This window comes from Pocillopora verrucosa, chromosome 7 (assembly GCF_036669915.1).
Source record: "Pocillopora verrucosa isolate sample1 chromosome 7, ASM3666991v2, whole genome shotgun sequence".
NCBI lineage: Eukaryota > Metazoa > Cnidaria > Anthozoa > Scleractinia > Pocilloporidae > Pocillopora > Pocillopora verrucosa.
In genome coordinates, this window is record NC_089318.1 from 10,922,109 (window position 1) to 10,942,540 (window position 20,432).

Consider the following 20,432-nt stretch of genomic DNA (forward strand, 5'->3'; position numbering starts at 1 on the left):
TAAATAATTAGGCACCTTTAAATCCACCGGTAGAATTCAAGAACTAAGCAACAGCTGGAAAATTGATTGTCAGTCAGTGTGTTTACAGATGTCTAACGATCATGTTGACACAGGACTTACTTCAAACAAAATTTCCATATAAACGTGAACACACTGTAATGAGAGGCAAGTAGCTAGCCGCGTGAAAATCGGTGGTTTTCCACCAGGATTCTAACGGGAATGTCAGTGCAAAAGAAGTTTGTGTTAGGTTTCTTTTCATTCATATTTTTTATCTTCATCGTCGGGTTTATCACCGGTTATTTTTCCTGCCCGGGTGCTGAGTACTCAAACTGCTGTGGCGCCAAAAATGAAAATGATGACACATCAAGAAAATTACTTGAGCAAGAAGCTTTCGAACTAATTTCAGGACGGAAGATCGCCTATTATCTAAAGTGAGTACCATTTTACATAACCATAATACGTAGAGGCATGAACTTATGCACCACTTTATTTACGTTTAAGCAATTTAAACACGAGCATCAATCCTGATAATGCTGCCAAAAAATGATAGTTAGCACAGACGTTTTGTGAATAACGAGTCCTTGTGAGAGCTAAACATTCAAGTTTTCAAATCTTCTGGATCTAACATTGAATACATCAAATATTAAGACGCTCATCAACTTTCTTTTTAGTTCTTTCCATGATGTTACAAGGAGGTTTCTATAATTATGAGCTTAGTCCCTCTTCAACCGACATTTATTAAACGCAACTATCAGATGATCACTAATTGAAAAGATAATCTCCACGTTTAAATTTTTGTGCCCAACAGAGCAAAATTAGAGCACATTTCAATGCCAGCTGAGGAATCAATAATTTTTAGCAGTGAAGACATTCTATTGTTTAAATGCTGTGTTAGTAACAAAATCTCTCCAAAAACTGTACAAGTCGTCATGTACATTGGTTTTCGTTACAATTAAGCCTACTAGCTTGAAAGATAGAGAAGATATACGAGCCACCAGTGCATGAGATTGAATCTTTTCAATCAATTTTAAAGGCTCCTGTAATGTAGGACCAAGATGAATACTAAAAATAGGTGAATTCATTTGGATCGTCATCTTAGGCTTTCAGCAAATTGAAGAGAAGGATGAAACTAAAGGTTAATTTTGACATGGTTAACTTGACAAGTGGACAGCCAATCAAGAAGAAAAATAAAAATTTACCAGGCTAATTTATACTGAGCTGAAAATCAAATATTTGAAATGTTGCGTGGCTGAGTGGAATTTGGTTTTCAGTGACTTTGAAGAATAACGCGGAATTTCCAGATCCGTGTTGAATGATCAGAATTCAAATTCACTAGTTTACTCTGATGCTTGCTAAATTGAATTTTCATGAGACAAGCAAAATAGATAATTCTAACTTATCATTTTCCAAAGGCCGCGTAAAATGGCTCGCAAGTATCTCAAGTATATTCCTTTTAAAGAAGCACTAAATATTAATACTTCTTTCAGTTCATTTCTCAAGTATGCCATGCTTTTATCTCTTTATATCTCTCAACATGGAAATACAATTACATCATGCATGAGTTTCCAAGATGGATCTTCAGCAGTCAGGACGGCAACGCCGAGGGAAATGTCGATTAAAAAAACGAATTTATACTTTTCTTCCAATTTCTACTATGGCTGGAATTCTATGCCGTCCTTAAGAGAGCCAGACCTCAACCTAGACATAACGTTTTTTTTTTGGTTCTAAATAGAAACGTACTTAATTTTAATTTGGGGTTCCCGTTCTCTCACGTTATCAGTGGTCTTATTTTCAACTGCAATGTGATTATTTCCTTTCCTATCCTGTCCAAATCGGGTTGTAAAGAAATTTCAAACGAGAAAAAAACCTAGTAGAACCTTACTCACTTTCCTATTTTATGTACTTACAATATTTGAGTCAATTCAGTTGTTAGAGCAAGGGTTCTTTAGATTACACAAATAATATACAAAAAAAGATGAAGGAAAATATTTAACATTGTGAACCAATAATAATGGTTTAGCATCCCTCTTTCTAGGTATTTCGCAAATAATGCACATCTTGATGGGACAAACGACAGTTGTGCGCAAGCGCTGTTCATCAAAAACGAATGGAATTCATTCGGCTTCGATGCTGTGCAGTTGAAGCGTTATGACGTTCTACTGTTGTATCCCGAGAGGCCTAGCGTGCTGTCAGTGAATACTCAGAACGGAACCGAAGTTTATTCTTCAATTCTGAAAGAAGATTCAACTAACAAAGATAATGGTCCAAAGCACGCTATTCCTTTTAGCACCAATTCAGCTTCTGGTGCAGTGTCTGGTAAACTGGTGTATGTCAACTATGGAAGAGAGAGTGACTTCAACTACTTGGACTATACAAACATATCGTGTAAGGGAAAAATTGTGATGCTACGATATGGAAGAATATCTGAGGCCGATAAGGTGTCCGTTGAGTTTTCATTTATTTTATGTATTATTTAGAAGTCAATGTTATGTGTTAGAGAATGGGGAAGTTCAGAGAGTACTTTCGCGGCGATCAGTCACTTTACTGTGAGAGGTAGGTCAAATATAGGGTCGACTCTTGAATATTGGCGTTATAGGTTAAAAAAAATAACGTTATTGCTGCGTTATGTTGTTAAGTATAAAATGCGAGACGAGAGTTTAAGCTTCATGTACAACACTGCTTCTCAATTTGATACTGAAAAATCGTTTCGCCGTTAGCTGATTTAATGGAGGAAGTCTAAATCATAGGTTTCCTAAAGCAAATGTTTTGGACCACAGCAGATACTATTTATAATATATAGTGGAAGTATAAAAAAGTAAGGGAGGCAAAATCAATCTTTGATTTGAATGTGCCTTAAAAGTGCACATCAACTTTGAGTTTGGAAAGATAACGGACTTTTAACAGAACTTCTATTCTAAGGTAGAAATGAAGATGAGTGGAATCAAGCCTTAAACCAGATAATGCGGTTTTTTAGCATCATGTTTAGAACTTTATTTTAAAAGTAATTAATTCATTTAAACGTTCTACACGGTGTTTTCCAATTCAGTGGGTAATTTTGCTCTGTCAAAGTGATTTTTACTCGCCCTTCCATTACCCAAGATACTTATAAAGGCTTCAAAAATATTAAAAAAGAGAAAGAAATAAGGAAACGGTGAAAGAACCACTGAAATTATAATAATCAATCCTTTTCCTACTTGATGAGCAGGTTACCAATGCACAAAAATGGTCGGCAGCCGGAGTCTTGTTATATGTTGATCCTTCTGACTATTCTGGTAACACAACACTTCTATGGTACCCAAGTAATGAGGGACCGAGTATGGGCCTATGGGTCAACAGAGGAGACCCAGTAACGCCTGGTTACCCAGCCACAGGTCAGTCATCAAGCTTATTGTGTTTGGTTTAGGCTCAATTTACACGTAGATGAGTACAATAAATATTGTCACTCTGCAAAGTACAATAGTTTTATCGCACCCGGTTTTCATCGGAACTCATCGAACCTTGAACGTTTATTTGCTTATTATTTTTTTTACATAAAGCTGGAATTTACAGAGAGACAATAGATGATATTCCATTCCCCAAGATCCCTGCGCAGCCAATTCACCAAAGAGAAGCGGAAATTTTATTAAGGTAAACTGAAGGTCTCTGGAGGTTTCTCACATTTTCCCTTCTCACACAAGAGTAAAACGAGGATAAATGAGTTAATAAGGGAACCAGACTAAATACTGAAGAGAAGGATTGAGATGGGAAAAAAGGCGAACTGCGATGGACCTGAAGCTTTTAGCAAAAAAATTGTTAAGATACAAGCACCTTAAAGGGGATCACAACTAAAAGAAAGGAAATTGTTTATCTTCCTGCCATTCGTCAATTGAAGATTGTCCCATTTTAATCAATTTAATAGGATGCTTAACCATACAACCCCCCCCCAGGACTGGCAGGGTGGACTAAACTTTGACTACAGAATACAGATGAAGCCAAATGACACAAGGTATGTCCTAAAGCGAGAAAGTTCACTCCTGTGTTTCATTGCTGTCTTGCTCACTATTAAAGCCATATTTTCAAAGTTTGCGAAAATATATGAAGATCTGAACAAATTTTACGAGTTAAGAATCCAACAAATCATGAAGTGAAATCAGCTATAACGTAAGCGCACTGAGGGGATTGAGATCGTGGGCCTAGGCCGAGTTGCAACTGTAAATAGTGATACCATGGAAGCTGTGTAATAGTCATATCTTTAGAGAGAACCTCTTAGAGTTATCAAGCGTTTACCTTGGAATGTTAAGCCACAAGAAAATTGATAATGTACTTCTAAAAGACTGAATTTAACAAGATGATATGAGGCTATGCTTTAATTTCTCCAAAACAGAACGGTCACTTTGAACGTGAGTCTTTCCCTCGTTGAAAAATACGTTTGTGATACAGTTGGAACCATCAAAGGGAAAATAGAACCAGGTAAGGGAAGCAGTTCTCTGGATATGATTGTTGACCATCACACAGCATTTGAAAATAATAACAGTAAAGCCAAAGTGTGGTTCTTCGGTTTTTTTTTCCCTGGATGTTAACAATGTGGGCCTGTTTTGTTTTTTGGTTTGTTTGTTTTTGTTTTGTTTTGTTTTTTTGTTTTGTTTTCCGATAAACATCCAGCTTGAAGGTTTCAAAAGCCAACTTTACAAACACTGCCGGAGTAAAAGTGTATCACGCATAGAATCATTCGAAATTAGATTATACTTATTGATCCCCTTCAAGTGAATGATACCTGTTCCCTTGGAGTCTCACTTGGATATGACGAAATTCCGCCAATTTGAAGTTAAGTTATATTCCTTCACGGTTCGAGTTATTGGAAGTCGATTTTTCTTTTAAGACATAAATCCACTGTTATTAGTTAAGAAAATAGATTTGAAACTAAAAGTCAGCAATTGAATTTAAATGTGCACATAGAAAAAAATGTTATTGCAGATCGTTATGTACTACTCGGTAGCCACCGTCCATCAAGCGGCACAGCGATTCTCATGGAGATCACAAGGATCCTTCTTTCTGTTCGAAAGAAAGGTACTTCAGTACTATTCTTTTCGTCAACATGTCTGATTAAGTCTTTTGTGTCATGAAAATTTTAATTAGGTGGAGACGATCTCCATCAGTTAGATCGACTAGCACACGGTAAATAAAGAATTTTCTTCACCGTATAGTGCATTTGTATGGCTGCTGGTGAGCTTTATTACCTTGTAGGTGAAGTATTATGTCGAACTTAAGTTGAGTTGACTCGACAATTTCATTCAGGTTGGTTTTCCCGGCGAAGCATGAAAATTTGCAGCTGGGGAGCAGGTGAATACGGAAACATAGGATCTATACAATGGATCGAGGTATGGTACTTCCTAATTGACATTTATTTAGCTCCGGTAGGGTTCAGAGAAGCATTCAAAGGAAGAATCAAGTATGTATTATTTTTAATGTACTTTTTAAAGGAGAATTGACATCTCGAGTTATCAGAACGACCTCAATAGGCCGCAAAATCAGTTTGAGATGCATTTGAATTGAAAATAGCAAATATCATCCGTAATGCATTATAATGATTGCTGACGTTGAGAAGGGCATTGAATGCAACAAAAGCGACTTCAGAGAACATTTTACGATTAATTCTTTTAGGATTTTTCTACCGACGATAAGAAGGGTATGAGTTGTAAATAACGAGAAATCTAACGAGAACTTACCGATCAGATTGCGATGAGATACCTAATGTTGAGTTCTTGCAATCCTCGTTCTGTTATTGACACAGATAATCAAATGATACAATTCTATTAGAACATTCTTTAGTTTACGTGAGTCGTATTGTTACATGAATGAAGTGTACATTTTAATCAGTTGTCCTTCACATCTACCAAAGGAGTATCAGAAAATCCTCGATGCACGTGCGGTAGCCTACATCAATGTAGATAGGGCTGGAGAAGGTAAATCGTCTGACCAATAACAAATGAGCATTGAAGAACGATATTTAAGTCTTATACCCAAAACAGAGCAGTAAAACTAACCAAAATGTTTTGCATGAATCAGCCTTATCTTCGAAATACTTCATACCTAACTCTTCAGCCTACTATATAGACCCTTCACACGTATCAGATGTAAGACAGTTATTGCGTATTAATTTTTTGCGTTTTGTTTTCTTATTGTTTATTAGTTGTTAAACATCCTCCATCGGAAATTTTGGGTTGTTTTTCCAAGCTTTCACGTCAATTACAAGACGAATATTGTTTTCCATAAAATTTTCAAACAAACCCTCTCTCTACCTTTCAAGATTTACTTACCATAACCCAGACAGTCACTTGATAGTGACCAGTGGTACAGTATTCGGCCGCCAATTGGAAGATCTCTGAATCTTCGAGGGGTATAAAAATCCTTCCAATTCTGAGACACATTTGAAAAAATGGTGTATGTTTTGTTATAGGTGAAATAGTGATGACATTAAGTCCGTTGTTGGAACAAAGAGCCCTTCAGACAGCAAAAAAGGTTTTATATCTGCTTTTTATGTGAATAAGTGTTTAGTCATTGATGCATGAACCTCATGTCAGCTACAAAATAAACAACTTACTTTTGATATGCATCAAACACTACTTGTTATGGATGCATTCAAATAATTGCTTGTACTGTCCGAAAATAGCTCCCCGAGGGTCTGTGTCAAAAAGCTTAACACCTGCTATGAAATCAGCCATAGCCATTGAAAAAAAAGTGGATTTATTCTAAGAATAAGTTGGTGTTCACTTTTCAGCTTTTGAACAAGATTGAGCATGATTAAAACAATGACAACAGAAAAGCTGTTTGTTTTCGCATATGAAATTATCTCATCGCTAACACAAATTTTTAACTTAACATTTGTATCGATCGCAGGTCACTGCCCCACAGAACATATCAAAGACGTTGTATTCAATGTGGAAGGAGAAAGATTCTCAGCAAGCTGGAAATCAAAGCAAGTATGTTTCAACATCAGATACAAGTTCAAGGAAACCTCATCATGCATTGGTATTCCACAAAGTTTGGTGTGTGGGTTGAAAGAAAATTTATCATGCAGTGTTAAATGTGGACATGTTTGCAAATGGATATTCGATCACACGACAACATAATTCTATATGGTTGTTGTAGAAATCAACGTCCTCGCTGTCCTTTATTGTTTGTTAGTAAAACTATAACACGGTGAACTCATGTTAAATATTGAGTGCAGGTGCCTTAAAGGGCATGTAAACCCAAAAATACATGTTTTTCTCATACTATGTAAAAAGTGGCGTAGAAAACGAATCTGAAATTCGTTTTGTCCAATTCGACTTATTTTAGGAGAAAATCGGCATTTTCAACTGAAATTCCATTTCCGGTAAAAACAATAGCGAGAGTCGTTACGTAAGCGGAGGAACTAAAATATTGCGCAACACATATTCCCTAGTAGAACTGGTGTGGTAGCTCGTGTAAGTAGCGGTAGTTCGAAGATGCTTTTCAGAAGATGGCGACTCGAATGCCCTAAGCTTAGTATATGAAGGCGATGGGGATGATCTAGAATCTTTAGGAGAGTCTGGGCCACGTCCTTAACAATATGAGCTGCGTAGGGTTCACCGAAGCGATCCGCACGAACACAGTGCAGAACATGTTGACAGCGATGCGACCTCCTCGGAAACTCAGACTGGTATCTAATTTACTGTGTGATTTATTTGTATTTGATATGAAAATCCAATAAAGCAAGGGCACAATCTAAAAGAATGCAACAGAAATTTTTTAAACCCGCTGAGCTTCCGAGGGTGTTTTATATAAAATTGTCAAAGGTGCGAGTGTGGAACTTATCGACCAATGCCGACAACTCGGGAAAGTGTTTGTTGTACAGAAATCGGGCAATTGTGGCAAAAAGTAGAAGAGCGAGGGTCTGAAACCCAGATAAGTTGTATCACTGAGTATCCAGGTTTTTAGTCAATTTGCCTCGATTTCTGGGTGCTTGAGACGGCCTATTACGCGTACAGGCAGCAGTAAGGCACAGAGAATCACACCGGAAACGAGTAAGCTAAATGTTTTCCGTTTCATCTGTTTTGTTACATTTTGCGATCGATTTGCTTGAGTTGTTTCTGTCATTGATTTAATAATACAGTACTACAGCTAGTTGTTTTTAGTTCCGAATAATTTGCTTCTGGTAGGGCCTGAATTGTCGGTACAACACCAGGAAGAAAAATGACTGCTATAAACAACAGAATGTTCGAACGGCTCGACGAAATCGGCTATTTTCATTTGAACAAGTTTCACAAATTATGGCTTCAAATTTGTGTCATTTGGAAATATTTGCGTTGTATGCCCAGTTTTGTTTGAATCAGTACAAAACTGGACGACACAACGCTTTACCATCATGAAAAAACTGAGTATATTGAAGCAAACTGTAAGTAAAAAAATCATGACGAGACCGGCAAACAACGGCTGTGGAAAAGACTCCGTGTCTCACGCGATTATTAAACGTAACTTTGGAGGTTCCACCCGTGACGTCACAGGAAAGATGGCGCCATTCAAAATGGCGAATGTTTCGAATTTGGAAAATGGATTTTTTTAAGAAAAAACGAATGGCACCTTTGGTGTACTTGATATATTTACTAAACATCTATGTCAAAAGAAAATGAACGTTTTTTGGGTTTACATGCCCTTTAGAAACATTTCTTTGAAGGTTTCACTGAGAACCACATATTCATTTCAAAATCCTTGTTTTTCTTGAAATTTAACCCTGGAATAATTTTATTATTTCCACTCCAGCCTCTCGTTGTTTGATAGAGCAGGAAGAGGGTGCTTTGCTTTTGAGTACAGGATTGGTGTGCCATGTGTGGATATAGCGGCCTTTCAACCTGATCAAGTAAGATGAATAGCTTGAAGATAATCCTGATCTCAAGACTCTTCTTTTCCCTTCGTTCTGTTATTTAAGTTTAGGCAGAGCTATATCATAAATCCCCAAAGTCTTTACTTTACTTGACCATAAAAATTCCTAGTTTGGTTTAGTCCAAGAAAAATTTATTACATTAAAATGATGTTTAAACGACTTAAGCTTCAAATGCCAACGATTTATTCCAAATTTGAAGAGGCACCCAACACTTCAAACACAGAAACATTTCATTATCGTTGCTATTACCATTATTATCATTATCAATGTTGTTTGCAATTCAATTTAACAAAAAAAAATACAAACTTTTTACTTAGTTTTTTCTCTATTTGATTAGACGTCTGGAAATTATCCAGCTCATATACCACGCCGCCACTCATCGGAAACCATCAAATACTACCTGACATTTGCGCAGCTTTGGCTACAAATGGGCTTTGATATCGTAGGCTCGGTATTCACACCTTTTAATGTGGTTCGTCAAGCTGAGGCCATTTGTCGCCTTGTAAATGATCTATCGGTCAAATACAGCAGCTCACTGAGGACAAATAATATTACCTTAGGTGTGTTGAATTAACCAGCTAAACTAAGTAATTTCAACGGAAATGGTTTATTGTTTAAGGTTATGTGCAAAAATAATGGATCTTTTTCTCGATCTTAACTTGTACAAGTGGACACAAAGTGATCTTTTTTCATGCACTGATTTTCTCAATTATTGGTATCCAACAGAGTTTTTGATAAACGCCACCCAAGAGTTACAAGCAGTTGCAAATGAGTTTCAAAGAAATTTGAAAACCCAAGACAATGAAGAGTGAGTATAGGCTGCTACAAGTGTGTAAAAACAGCACAAACAACAACAACGACAGTAACTTGAATTTTTTTTTTCTTCTCGTCATAAGTGTAGGAAAAGAAATAAATTGATTTTACATAAGGAATCAAACCCTAAAACTTTGAATTCTGCGCTAAAGGTCTACCACTGAGGCACAGAGACTCTATCGTGATCTAAGAGACAACAAAAACAACAGTTTGTAAACCAGTGCAGTCCTCTGAGAATATTCAACTCTTTACAAGCGGGCAGAAAATGTTTCGCAAATCATGCAACAATCACTGAGCAGAGGTCTGTAAAATGGTGGGAGGTTCCTCTATTTCTATTGTAAAAATGTTTTTTTCAATGTTCAACCGAATAACGTCCTCGACACCTTTATGATTTTGTCTCTTTTCCATGTTAGTGCATTGCAGGTTCGAATAATCAACGATCGCTTACAACAGCTTAACAGAGCCTTCATTAACAACAAGGGGCTTTCATATAGGCCTTTCTTTAGGTGGGCGGAAGATCCTTCTTCCCATTGTACCACAATAACTTGATATTGGTTATTGAAATAGAGCGATTTGAGATAATAGCAAAGAAGTCGATAGCGTCTGGGCACATGTAAAGTGACCAATTTTTCATATCATTTTCAAAGTCCACTTCACTTAAATCACGCACATATTTGCATAAGTTGAGAAGATGTCGTGCTTGGAACCTGGCCATTTTTTATTAATGGAGTTTTTTTTTATTAATGTTTTAAGACATCTTTCCCTCAATAAATAAAACTTAAAGAGAGAATTGAAATATAAAAGTAATTGAGACGGAGTAAGACCACTAAGAATATACACTGTGTTCAAGAGAATTCTTGACATCACAAGAAAAGAGCAGTACCAGCACTTTAACCTCAGGCAGCCTAAAGTCAGTGACAGCCGTGTTAAAATAGCACTTTATGAGAGAAGGTCTGGGGATCAACAGAGTAAGACTCAAAATTCGTATGTTTGAATTTTTAAATGTAGCTTACTCGCGTTGCATTTCTTTTATATCGTTTTTGATTGTCCACTTCTGAAGTCATTTCAAAGCCGTTCTAATAAGTTTTAGAGTTCGAGTTATACTACAAATAAAAAATCATCTCAAGGCCGGTAATTTTACGAGCCAATCGACAAGCATGTTTTCACCGCGGTCGTCGTCATGGTTGTACATACTCCTCCTAACTCCTCACCGGAAAAATGAATACAAAAGGTGTTGCTAAAGCAAATTTGAAACACAACATAACCAAAAGAAAAGCAAGCCCCATACGATCTGTAGAATATGGGTTGCTCGCATTTTGCTGATAGCTCTACTGGAACAAACAATTTGTTTCCGTCTTTATTAGAAACCCTTGTGGTATTCAGGTAATGCTCTGAACCTTTAAATGATTTTTAATTTCCCAATACTTCTCGAAAACTATTTAAGAAAAAAATTCATGTTGCCGCGCGTCTGTTCAGCGATAGATAACAGATTGTAAATTGTGGCTTTGAAATGGATTCAAAAGCAAATAAACAATTGAAGAAATAACACTAAGGCAAGGTAAGCCATTTTTATTTCAAATCTTATCGGTCAGTCTTTTTCTTTCCTTACAGACACGTGGTGTTTTCTCCAACTTATTTTAAGTCCGAAGCATATACTAAGTTCCCTGGTATTATGGACTCATTTTATATTGCGAATGAACAAGGAAAGAAGAAAGACTGGCAGAGAGTTCAAAAGCAGATATCTGTTGTGATACAAGCCATTCGCTCTGCTATCACAATCCTGCGGCCCTAAGAGTCTTGGAGGCAATTGGATGGAAGTCAAGATATGGGAGTGTTCTTAACTAAGTTTTGATTTAATACGTTACTACTTCACTTTATACAAAAGCCTTATCTTTGATGACAATCTGACAAGACTGTGCTCTCCCTGAAGTTCATAATATCCTGACAAAGGAGAGAATCCAAGATTTTAATTCTCTCTACCTAATGCTCGCGGTTTTAGAGGAAGCAGAAGTCAGTCGGCTAAGAAGATGCACAACTGCTATACCCGTAAAAATAGCTATTGAATAAATTGGAAACATTAAAAATTTCAGGATTTTTAAGGACTTAAAGATAAGGCCAGTACGTTCTAGGAATGAGGAGAAAGTGATAAAACGAATAACATGATTTTGATGAAAAAATACGGGATTGAGATTCGACACCTAGGAATTACCCCACGCTATGAAGGAAAAAAAATGGAAAAAGATGAATTAGAGCGTAATGTAGATTTACGAGCGCATTGCTATTAGCAAAATCTCATTTTTCAACAAAGATGAGCGTCAAGAATTACTCCAAGATATCGAATAAAGTTTCTTCATTTAAGATTTTTCCATTTATGGATAATCTAGGTTTATATTTTTTCGTCTTTGGATGGGGAAGATGACGAAAATAGACTTGATGATCTTTAGAGAAAGCTCAGTTACAAGCAGAGAGCCAAGTTTCAACATTAAGGAGTTAAGCATTTATCACAAAATCTAATACGGTCAGACTCTTTCCAGAATAAAAGACATTTGCATCATCGGAAAAAGGTGGCAGTCTAATTTCGTTAAACAGTGATGAAAATCATTAATGTATAGCAGAACATTAAATCACAATACTCTTGGAGTTAAATTTGTTATGTGTTGCATGTACATTCCTATTACACATCAATGACAGTATCTATTACCTTGATGTACATTTCTTGTCTCATTTCAAGTTACGTTTACCGTATCAAGCTGTGAATATGAAAGCCATCTTCGTAGTTATGAACACTACTTAAGCAGTAGTGAAAAGAAGGCCTTAAAAAAATTCAGGCCTGAACGGGATTTGAACCCATGACCTCTGCGATACCGGTGCAGTGCTCTACCAACTGAGCTAACAAGCCAACTGGGAGCTGGTCACTGTGTTGGTTCCAAATAAACCCGTGAAGTGGTGAATAAACGGTTGTGAATATATGAAAGTCATGTATTTGAACTGCAGATAAAGACGTGAATATGAAAGATGAACAATACTTCAGCAGTAGTAAGAACCTGACGCGTTTTCCTTTACTTCCTGCCTGTGGCGTCGCTGTCACACATGTCGACTTCTGTGAATCGTCGACCATGATCCCATTTTCCCTCACGTCTCCAACAGCAACATTAACTGGTTTTTTGAAAACACCTAAAATAATACGTAGCACTTTTACTATATGGACTTCAGTTTTCAGCTAGCTTTTAAACAATTTTACGAACGATTTTCAGTTTGATCATGATTCCTTGAAATTATACTAAAGTATATTGTAAGTATGATTCAAGAGGTCACAGGAAAGCATATAAAACATTGAATCCAGCCATCTTACCTCATGAGCTCTAGGTTGTACAAATGAGTAATAGTTATCAAAACGTGTCCTAGGGTAATTAAAGGCTTTGGGAGAAAAACCCTTCTTGAGAAAACCTTTTTGGGAGAAAATATCACCAGTTAACCTTCAGGACTTCCTCCTGCCACCAGTGACGATCGTGAGGGTGTCAACTTGTTATTCATTATTGTCTCAAGACCTTGACTCTCTGACAAAAGTTTTCAGTGATGCAATGAATATTAGGAACTTATAACAAAACAGGGTTTTTCCATGAACTATATTTACGATTACTTTATTGTGAGTGTTGGAATAGTATTTCGAGCATTTTTGATGGATTTACATCTTTATGAAAGGCATAAAGGCATAAAGGTAAGGCATAATACCTCTGCTTTTACTGGCTGTCTAACAGCATAGAACCTTTCGTCGTCATTCACTCGGCTGCCGATAGTTAATGCACCGTCACTGTTGAAGTTCAGATCTGGAGTTGAGATAGCAATGTATAAGTTGGTGCTATATCCACCTCTTGTACTGTGATAACGCTGGGCACCTGAAAATAATGAAGTTTTCATGACCTCTGCACCGGTATCGCAGAGGTCATGGGTTCAAATCCCGTACGAGCCTGAATTTTTTTCAGGTTCTATTTACAACTACTCGTTTCAGTAGTGTTCTTAGCTGCGAGGATCTCTTAATTTCATCTCTCCACCGCAGTGCAAATATATGAATTTTCATATATCTAAAATCTTCATTCACTTGGATGTTTATTTGGACCCAATTCATTGACCAGCTCCCAGTTGGCTTGTTAGCTCAATTGGTAGAGCGCTGCACCGGTATCGCAGAGGTCATGGGTTCAAATCCCGTACGGGCCTGAATTTTTTTCTGGTCCCATTTACAACTACTCGTTTCAGTAGTGTTCTTAGCTGCGAGGATCTCTTAATTTCATCATAGTTTGAAGTAAGTTAGTGTTGCGAAATAGAAATGTATTCAAATTTAAAAAGAACCTTTTGAGATTCAATCAGCATTATGAAAATAACAATTGTAGACTTGTTCGTACTTGTACCGTATTTAACTAGTAAATGATAAACTTACTGAGGAACCTGATGAGAACGATATCTATTAACGTCTCCCTTCCTCAATATTGCAAGCAACTGAGAACACCCCATGCTAGAAACAATTGGGGCGATTTGGGAGAAATTCTTGGCCTTCCACAACCAGGGGTCTCTTAATCTTTTAGTTATTAGACAGAGATGGTAAACTGCGTTTAAAAAATTGTTCACAACATTTAACAACATCGTCAATGATTCGGTTACCTATGCAATGCGCCTAACAGGACCTAGTGTACCTAGTGTGAAAGAAAATGTATCCATATTGCGTCTCGCCTGGCTGCCCTGAAGCTGTTGAGAATCTTGACGTGGGCTTTGATGTCTTTGTGAAGCACTTCATACACTTTGTTATCACTTGCTTGCCGAGTGGCTAAAGACTAAGAATAGACCAAGATGCATTGCGCTTACGACAGCAATAAATCACAATGTAACTACTAAGAGATGGCGGTACTCCTTCCCCCCCCCTTTCGAAACATTTCATGATAGTGTAGCCTTACTCTTGAACAAATAGAGAAGCCTTGATTGTGCTCTTTTCTTTTGTAAAGCGCGAGGTAAGCGGTTAAAGCACGAAAGAAGTGTAGGAAGAAACACTCGACTACGCCTCGTGTTTCTTACCCTTTCTTGAGTGATGAATGATTTTGATGATTTTGGTTAGACTTCCTTCACCCGGTACTGTTACTTCAAAGTAATGAACCAATGTCACAAGTAGAAAGCACGTATCACGCTCCTCTATTTCATCTTGGTGCTCACAGAAAGGCGCTAAAAGGTGCCAGAAACACATTGGTCTGATCTGTGATAAGCTGGTCCCATGTACCGAAAGGAAGTGTTCACAACAGAGTATTAACTGTGAGGTACATACCTATAAACTGTAAAATAAATACCTAGAAATTTCTAGCCTGGTCATGCTGATGCACATGCCCTGGAACCTTCTGGAGCATTCTATTATGTCACGTAGTCATGATTTAATACTACGAAAAGAGTTGCGAATGAATTTAAGGACTCGGTCGTGTAGTAGTACAGTAGTAGTGTAGTATAGTAGTAGTTGTTGTTGTCGGGATTGATACCGAGTCGGAGAGAGCTACGGTGGAAGGTTGTTAATTTCAAGGAACTTTGGAGGAACTGTGAGTTTGTCTCGGTGGTGAGCTAAGATATAGTTTGCAGTAGGCTTAAGTAACAGTTACTGAAGATAATTACTGTATTACCTTTAGGAGTCGCTCCTTATGGAAAAATGATGCATGTTTTTTTGATAAAGTAGTTGAGTTTATAAGGGATTAATGTTCTATCTGTCGATTAAATTTTACCGTAACAGTCTGTTGCACGTATTATGCAGTAAGTGGCACCTCAGTTAATTAATTCTTATCCGAACGACGCTGGCTTGTCTGTTCACAAGAGTGGCATATTCATAACCCTTGTCTGATGAATTAACACCATGATCAAGTCAAGCTGTTGCATATCGAGCAGTTGTCTCCCAGTTTCTTCCTCTTTGATCCCTAGAGCTCTGTAGACTAATCTTAACGTTCAAACCTTGCGCTGCCGTATTGGGAACGTAGTAACCATTTCCTTTAAACATGAATCCAACCGTAATGTTACATACAGAATGTTTCATTCCTACTGAATGAAAGGAGGGACTACATTGTTACTCCAGCAATGCATCATCAAAAAATCATCTCCGGAATAAAATATTCTCCTGGAAGCCTCATTTCTTTTCGTATTCTCAAGAAATAAGAACTTGTATTCAAAAGACTTTTTAGAATAGCATATTTAGTGGTAGCAACCGTTAACATCTCTGAGGGTGGCCACTTGGTTATCTTCTATCATTCCTAAGGAAGACGTTGTTCGACTCAAGTCACTGCCAAGAGATTGGCGAGAGATTGGTTTCAATAGACGAAGGGCTAGTTGGATCCAGCAGCTTGGTCTGGAATAGCGCAGTTTTCATGAACAAAGAGACAAATTCCACGTGAAGTTACGTTGAAACAATTTTTTTTTTTCACTCGAATCGTTTAAAATTAAAGCGCCCTTTATAATTGGAATTTATTCTCTGTTTCCGATAGAAAGTTTCGTTTCATTTATTCCACTCCCAACCAATTACAGTAAAATTAAATGTCACCATCCCAACTATTTTATGACATAGAACCATTCCCAAGTTTTAAAAAAAGATAAAAGCGAAAAAAAGCGATATGAAGGATCCACAGAGCAGAACAAAGATTCTTCATTCCAGTACCACTCGTACCGAATGAAATGTAAATCCGTCAGTTGCTATCGGAAGAGTTCCTTATCTCATTACATACTATTATATCCATTTTTACCTGTAGTTGGATTCCTGGTAACACGAAAGTGGTTTATTACACAGGTACACTGAAACGGAGACAGGTAAGGATTTTCCTGGTGTACATGATAATTAATGAAGATTAATCTACGGGGAGACTTTTTCCTGCCTGAGTTACAGAAGGGGTACTGTCTGCAGCTGTAACGCCAGAGCCCAGGCAAATCATCACGTAGTCGATAGAAAACACACTCTACTTAAAAGTGAAGCTAATATTTTATTGAAGAGATCCAGCTGAATACATATACGGAGGCTGAGAAAACAGCATCCCCCAAACCCTAGTTGCATAATCACCGCCGCCGACCAATTTTACAGCCAGCCAGTTTCTCGAGTTGGAAATATCTGTTGAGATATCATAAAATATAATTTTTGTCGGTAACTCATGCTAAACAGCGTTAATTATTAAAATGATGTTGGATTTTTTATTCTCCTGGAAGCGTACGAGTCTTCATATGAAATTAATTTGCTAAGACAAGCTGTTTGATTAATCTGCTATTAATAAAGGGGGAAAGTTTCTAAAGAAACTGTGGTGCTGCGTCGGTGGGAGAGAATAACAGGTAGTTTAGTGTAAACAGCTGCGTTGAAAACGTAAATTGGCCACCGTAAAGAGTTTAAAGGTTGACGTTCGAGCGTAAGCCGTCGTCGTCAAAGCTCTGATTCAGTTGTTAATATTAAATAATCTGTTATTAGACGACGGTTTTCGCGTCAAGTACCGCTGCTTTTTTCGCTGAAGCATATACATGTATACAGTGCCCGAGTTCGTTAGAATGCTCAGTGATACTACCCGCCAACTCATCTGATGATAGACGTACGTTGCGGTCATAGAAAATTGACTCTCTCCACGGTAAATATCGGATCAAACGTGCGATCTTCGCTATCAGTTGATCAAGGTTCAATTGATATTGGAGACACCAGGATGTCGTGTCCAGTCCCATCCGTTGTCGATATTGTGCTTTTGAAGAGACCCTCCGCTGTTTGCGACTAGAAGCGCGCCATGACTCTAATAGATTCCAAACACGTTTTGATTTTCTAAAGCTTCGAAGGCCCAAACAAATCTATCGAATCCTTTCACGCTGACTGCCCAATCCAAAATCTCTTAGGTGAGCTTTCTCCTGCGATGCTCGTTGCAGAGGCCATTGCGTTAATCTCTTCCATGATACTTTCTGAGCTAAGGGAATTTAGATAAATGTTGGTCTTGATATTTTCATCTGCCAAGTAACTTGTTATCACATTTTCAGTTATATCGTACAGCCGCAAAACATTTGAACAAAAGCGTTGTTCAGAGAGGCAATTCTACTCAGATTACCATCGATTTGTAAGGACGGTGCTGTAGCACTGGCATACGCGTAGGTAGCGTGGTTATTCGCCAATGTTCCACGGGTAAATCCTGGAAATCGACCTCCAACAACGACCTCCTCCCTCCTTGGAGAGGAATACTTGACAGCAACAGCTTTCAATGTTCGCAGTCCATCCTTTATCTGTTTCTCTGTATCAGTACCTCGAATATATATAACCTTTCAACAGTTATATTTCAAAGATACGCCCGGCTATCATCAGGTCGATAAAGTTGAGAGAAAAATTGTAGAAGTACCCAATTGTCTTTCAAAAAGTTATTATAGAATGCTTGCTGAATTTAAATGATGTTTAACTAAGCAGATATTAGATCAGTGCACCCTTTTGAAGAGCGTGTGATATATAAGCAGAAGTGTAATATCCTCCAAAGGCTTCATTTGGTGTCAAGGCTTTAGCATACCAACGACCAACAGCCTTCATGTCCCGTATTCTGGCTTATAACCTATTAAAATAGTTCCATCTTGAAAATAGCCGTTGAAAATCAGAGAAGTAATGCGACAATTTTTCTCGTGTTTAAATGACACTGACTGTAAATCCGACTGATTAATTCGGTTCTTATCATCAGAATTTTATGTAATTGAAAACATGGTGGCATCCACGTTTTCTTTGCGTTCAGTTGCTACAAAAAGAAAGACCAACAAACAATTAAAAAGTACAAAATATTCGCGATAACCTTCCTCCAAAGTGAAATGGTTCGCATGCAATCAGCAGTAGTACCAATGTATTCAAAAGGATGTTGACAAATTTCCCCGAAATCGTTGTACCATTTCATAGTAGTAATGTATTCGGATAATTTTCCCGCTAGTCGTAACTCGTTTCTGAGAAGAAATGCTACACACGTAAAACCTGCACCGTTGTCCTAGCGGATTTGGACCCCCCCAACAAAACTGAGTGAAAACATCATCCTTAACGTTCTTATAGAAATCGATAGAACTTTACGTTCCAGTGCGAACTAAAGTATGTTTTTAATTCAAAACACGCGTATCGCCAATCCATACGAACTGGCAGCTGGAAATGACCCGTCAGATGTTTCTTTTGACGGAGGGAAAATGCGCAAGCATTTAGTTTAATGTTTTGAGAAAGGTCGTTTTTGAACCTTTTCCGCGATAGTCGAACACCGCTAGATTCAATAAGAGACAAACTTGTGACACTAATTTATTTAGTTATTGTTCAATGCCTTTCACTCAAAATGACTCCATGTGTTGGGACGACAAGATACACTGCGAGTTTTGCGAGGAATGGTTACACATGAGCTGCGAGGGATTCAGTTATGACTGTCCCGGAGGGCGAGTGGCTACGCATTGTCTGCAGACCGCCACACTCTAGACGTCTTCGTAATTGTTTAGGTGTTATATCGGATCCCTCGACAGTTAATAATCCTTAAAATTAGAAAATAAGATTGAGTTCGATATAATAATCTCCACTTTTGTTGAGACGTAGACATTAATGTTGATTTGCATCTGAAAATAAGCTGAGAGTTCCAAAAGTTCAGAATAGAAACATCTTTACTTATCATAGGCTTTACGAACGACTTGAAGTAGGAGTAGTTACTTCGTTCTTGTTCAAAAACTCAGTGCTTAATGTTATTTAACACACCCTTAAACCTCAACTGAATGGTCTGAGAAATACATTTTTTCTATTTCCTGTTCCTTATTCAGTCCAGGATTTTTTATTGTAGATTGAATACGGAGAATTATATTTCTAAATCAAGCAGTTGCACATTATTCCCACCCTTAAGGTTTCGTTTTTGCATAAGTTGCCTCAGTAACAAAATTATATTTCAAAGAAGTATACTATGCTGATAAAAGATCTTATTTATTGTATTTATTTACATTACATAAGGCGAGTACGACGAGTAATAAGATATTTAGAAAGAAGTAGCCAGGCCACAAAAGGCTTGGGTGCCAAATAAATGATTTGGGTTTTCTACAATAAGCATTCTAGAATACAAATTTTGTTTAAGGTTGGAAAAATATAGAACCTGTTCTACACTGGCCATGAGTGGCTCCTATGATCAGCTAATCGAGGATCACACGGTATCACAAACGCACCATTAGCCTGAATTTTAAAGGAAGAAAAAACGTAATGGAAGCGCTAAGAATCTTTCCTAAAAATTGTTGAAGAATGTTGACTGAGATAATGAGGCTATCTTAACATACCTCTTTACTTATTCCAGTTCTTATAATTCCACTTGTGCTGAACCGTTAGAAGAATGTGTTGTAACGTATGGCTTACATCCCTATTTACAGCTTCAAGGTCTGATTGGTTAAATTCTTTTTCAGCTTGAATGGGTTTTTTTGCCACTTGATGCGTTTCCTGTATTTATTTTTCAAGTGAATGGAGTCATTTTGAGTGAAAGGTATAAAAAACTCAGTTATGAATTAATACACCGAACGGCTCGTATCAGCTGAAGCAACAATGGATTACCAGAAGGCTTTGAAACATATTTCCACGCCTTTTCTTCTCGTGTAAGCAGAAGTTGGTACCTAAGCCGTCAGCCATGACTTACCCGAGGATTGTAAGTTATAGATTAAAGTCTCATTTACAGTCCCTTTGTACCCCTGCCTTAAAAACCTGTCTCAACTCAAACGATTGCACGAGCCCACTTTACTT

General features: G+C 37.5%; 1 protein-coding gene and 1 pseudogene across 3 annotated transcripts; one reads left to right on the forward strand and one right to left on the reverse strand.

Annotated features, from left to right (window-relative positions):
* Positions 1-126: 126 nt before the first annotated feature.
* Positions 127-12,382, forward strand: LOC131785550 (N-acetylated-alpha-linked acidic dipeptidase 2). 3 transcript variants are annotated; one of them, XR_010718190.1, is made up of 17 exons: positions 127-431; positions 2,036-2,438; positions 3,206-3,371; positions 3,537-3,627; positions 3,899-3,985; positions 4,364-4,449; positions 4,954-5,046; positions 5,275-5,357; positions 5,879-5,942; positions 6,437-6,498; positions 6,877-6,959; positions 8,761-8,857; positions 9,219-9,441; positions 9,608-9,689; positions 10,108-10,200; positions 11,306-11,723; positions 11,785-12,382. XR_010718190.1 is itself a non-coding variant. In XM_059102464.2 (16 exons), exons 1-16 carry the CDS (start codon positions 220-222, stop codon positions 11,484-11,486), a joined length of 2,106 nt encoding a protein of 701 aa, XP_058958447.2. In that variant the 5' UTR covers positions 127-219; the 3' UTR covers positions 11,487-12,382. The 3 variants fall into 3 exon arrangements, 2 of the variants coding, with proteins under 2 accessions (XP_058958447.2, XP_058958448.2); XM_059102464.2 differs by having other exon boundaries at positions 11,306-12,382; XM_059102465.2 differs by lacking the exon at positions 127-431 and having other exon boundaries at positions 2,131-2,385; positions 11,306-12,382.
* Positions 11,900-20,321, reverse strand: LOC131785540 (chondroitin sulfate ABC endolyase-like; annotated as a pseudogene).
* Positions 20,322-20,432: the final 111 nt, after the last annotated feature.

Bases quoted from the DNA above. Each gene is read 5' to 3' on its own strand.
- LOC131785550 (XM_059102464.2), top strand. From the start codon at position 220: ATGTCAGTGCAAAAGAAGTTTGTGTTAGGTTTCTTTTCATTCATATTT. The intron at 3,372-3,536 runs GTCAGTCATCAA...TTTTACATAAAG, and splicing joins GCCTGGTTACCCAGCCACAG to CTGGAATTTACAGAGAGACA. The intron at 3,628-3,898 runs GTAAACTGAAGG...TCAATTTAATAG, and splicing joins GAAGCGGAAATTTTATTAAG to GATGCTTAACCATACAACCC.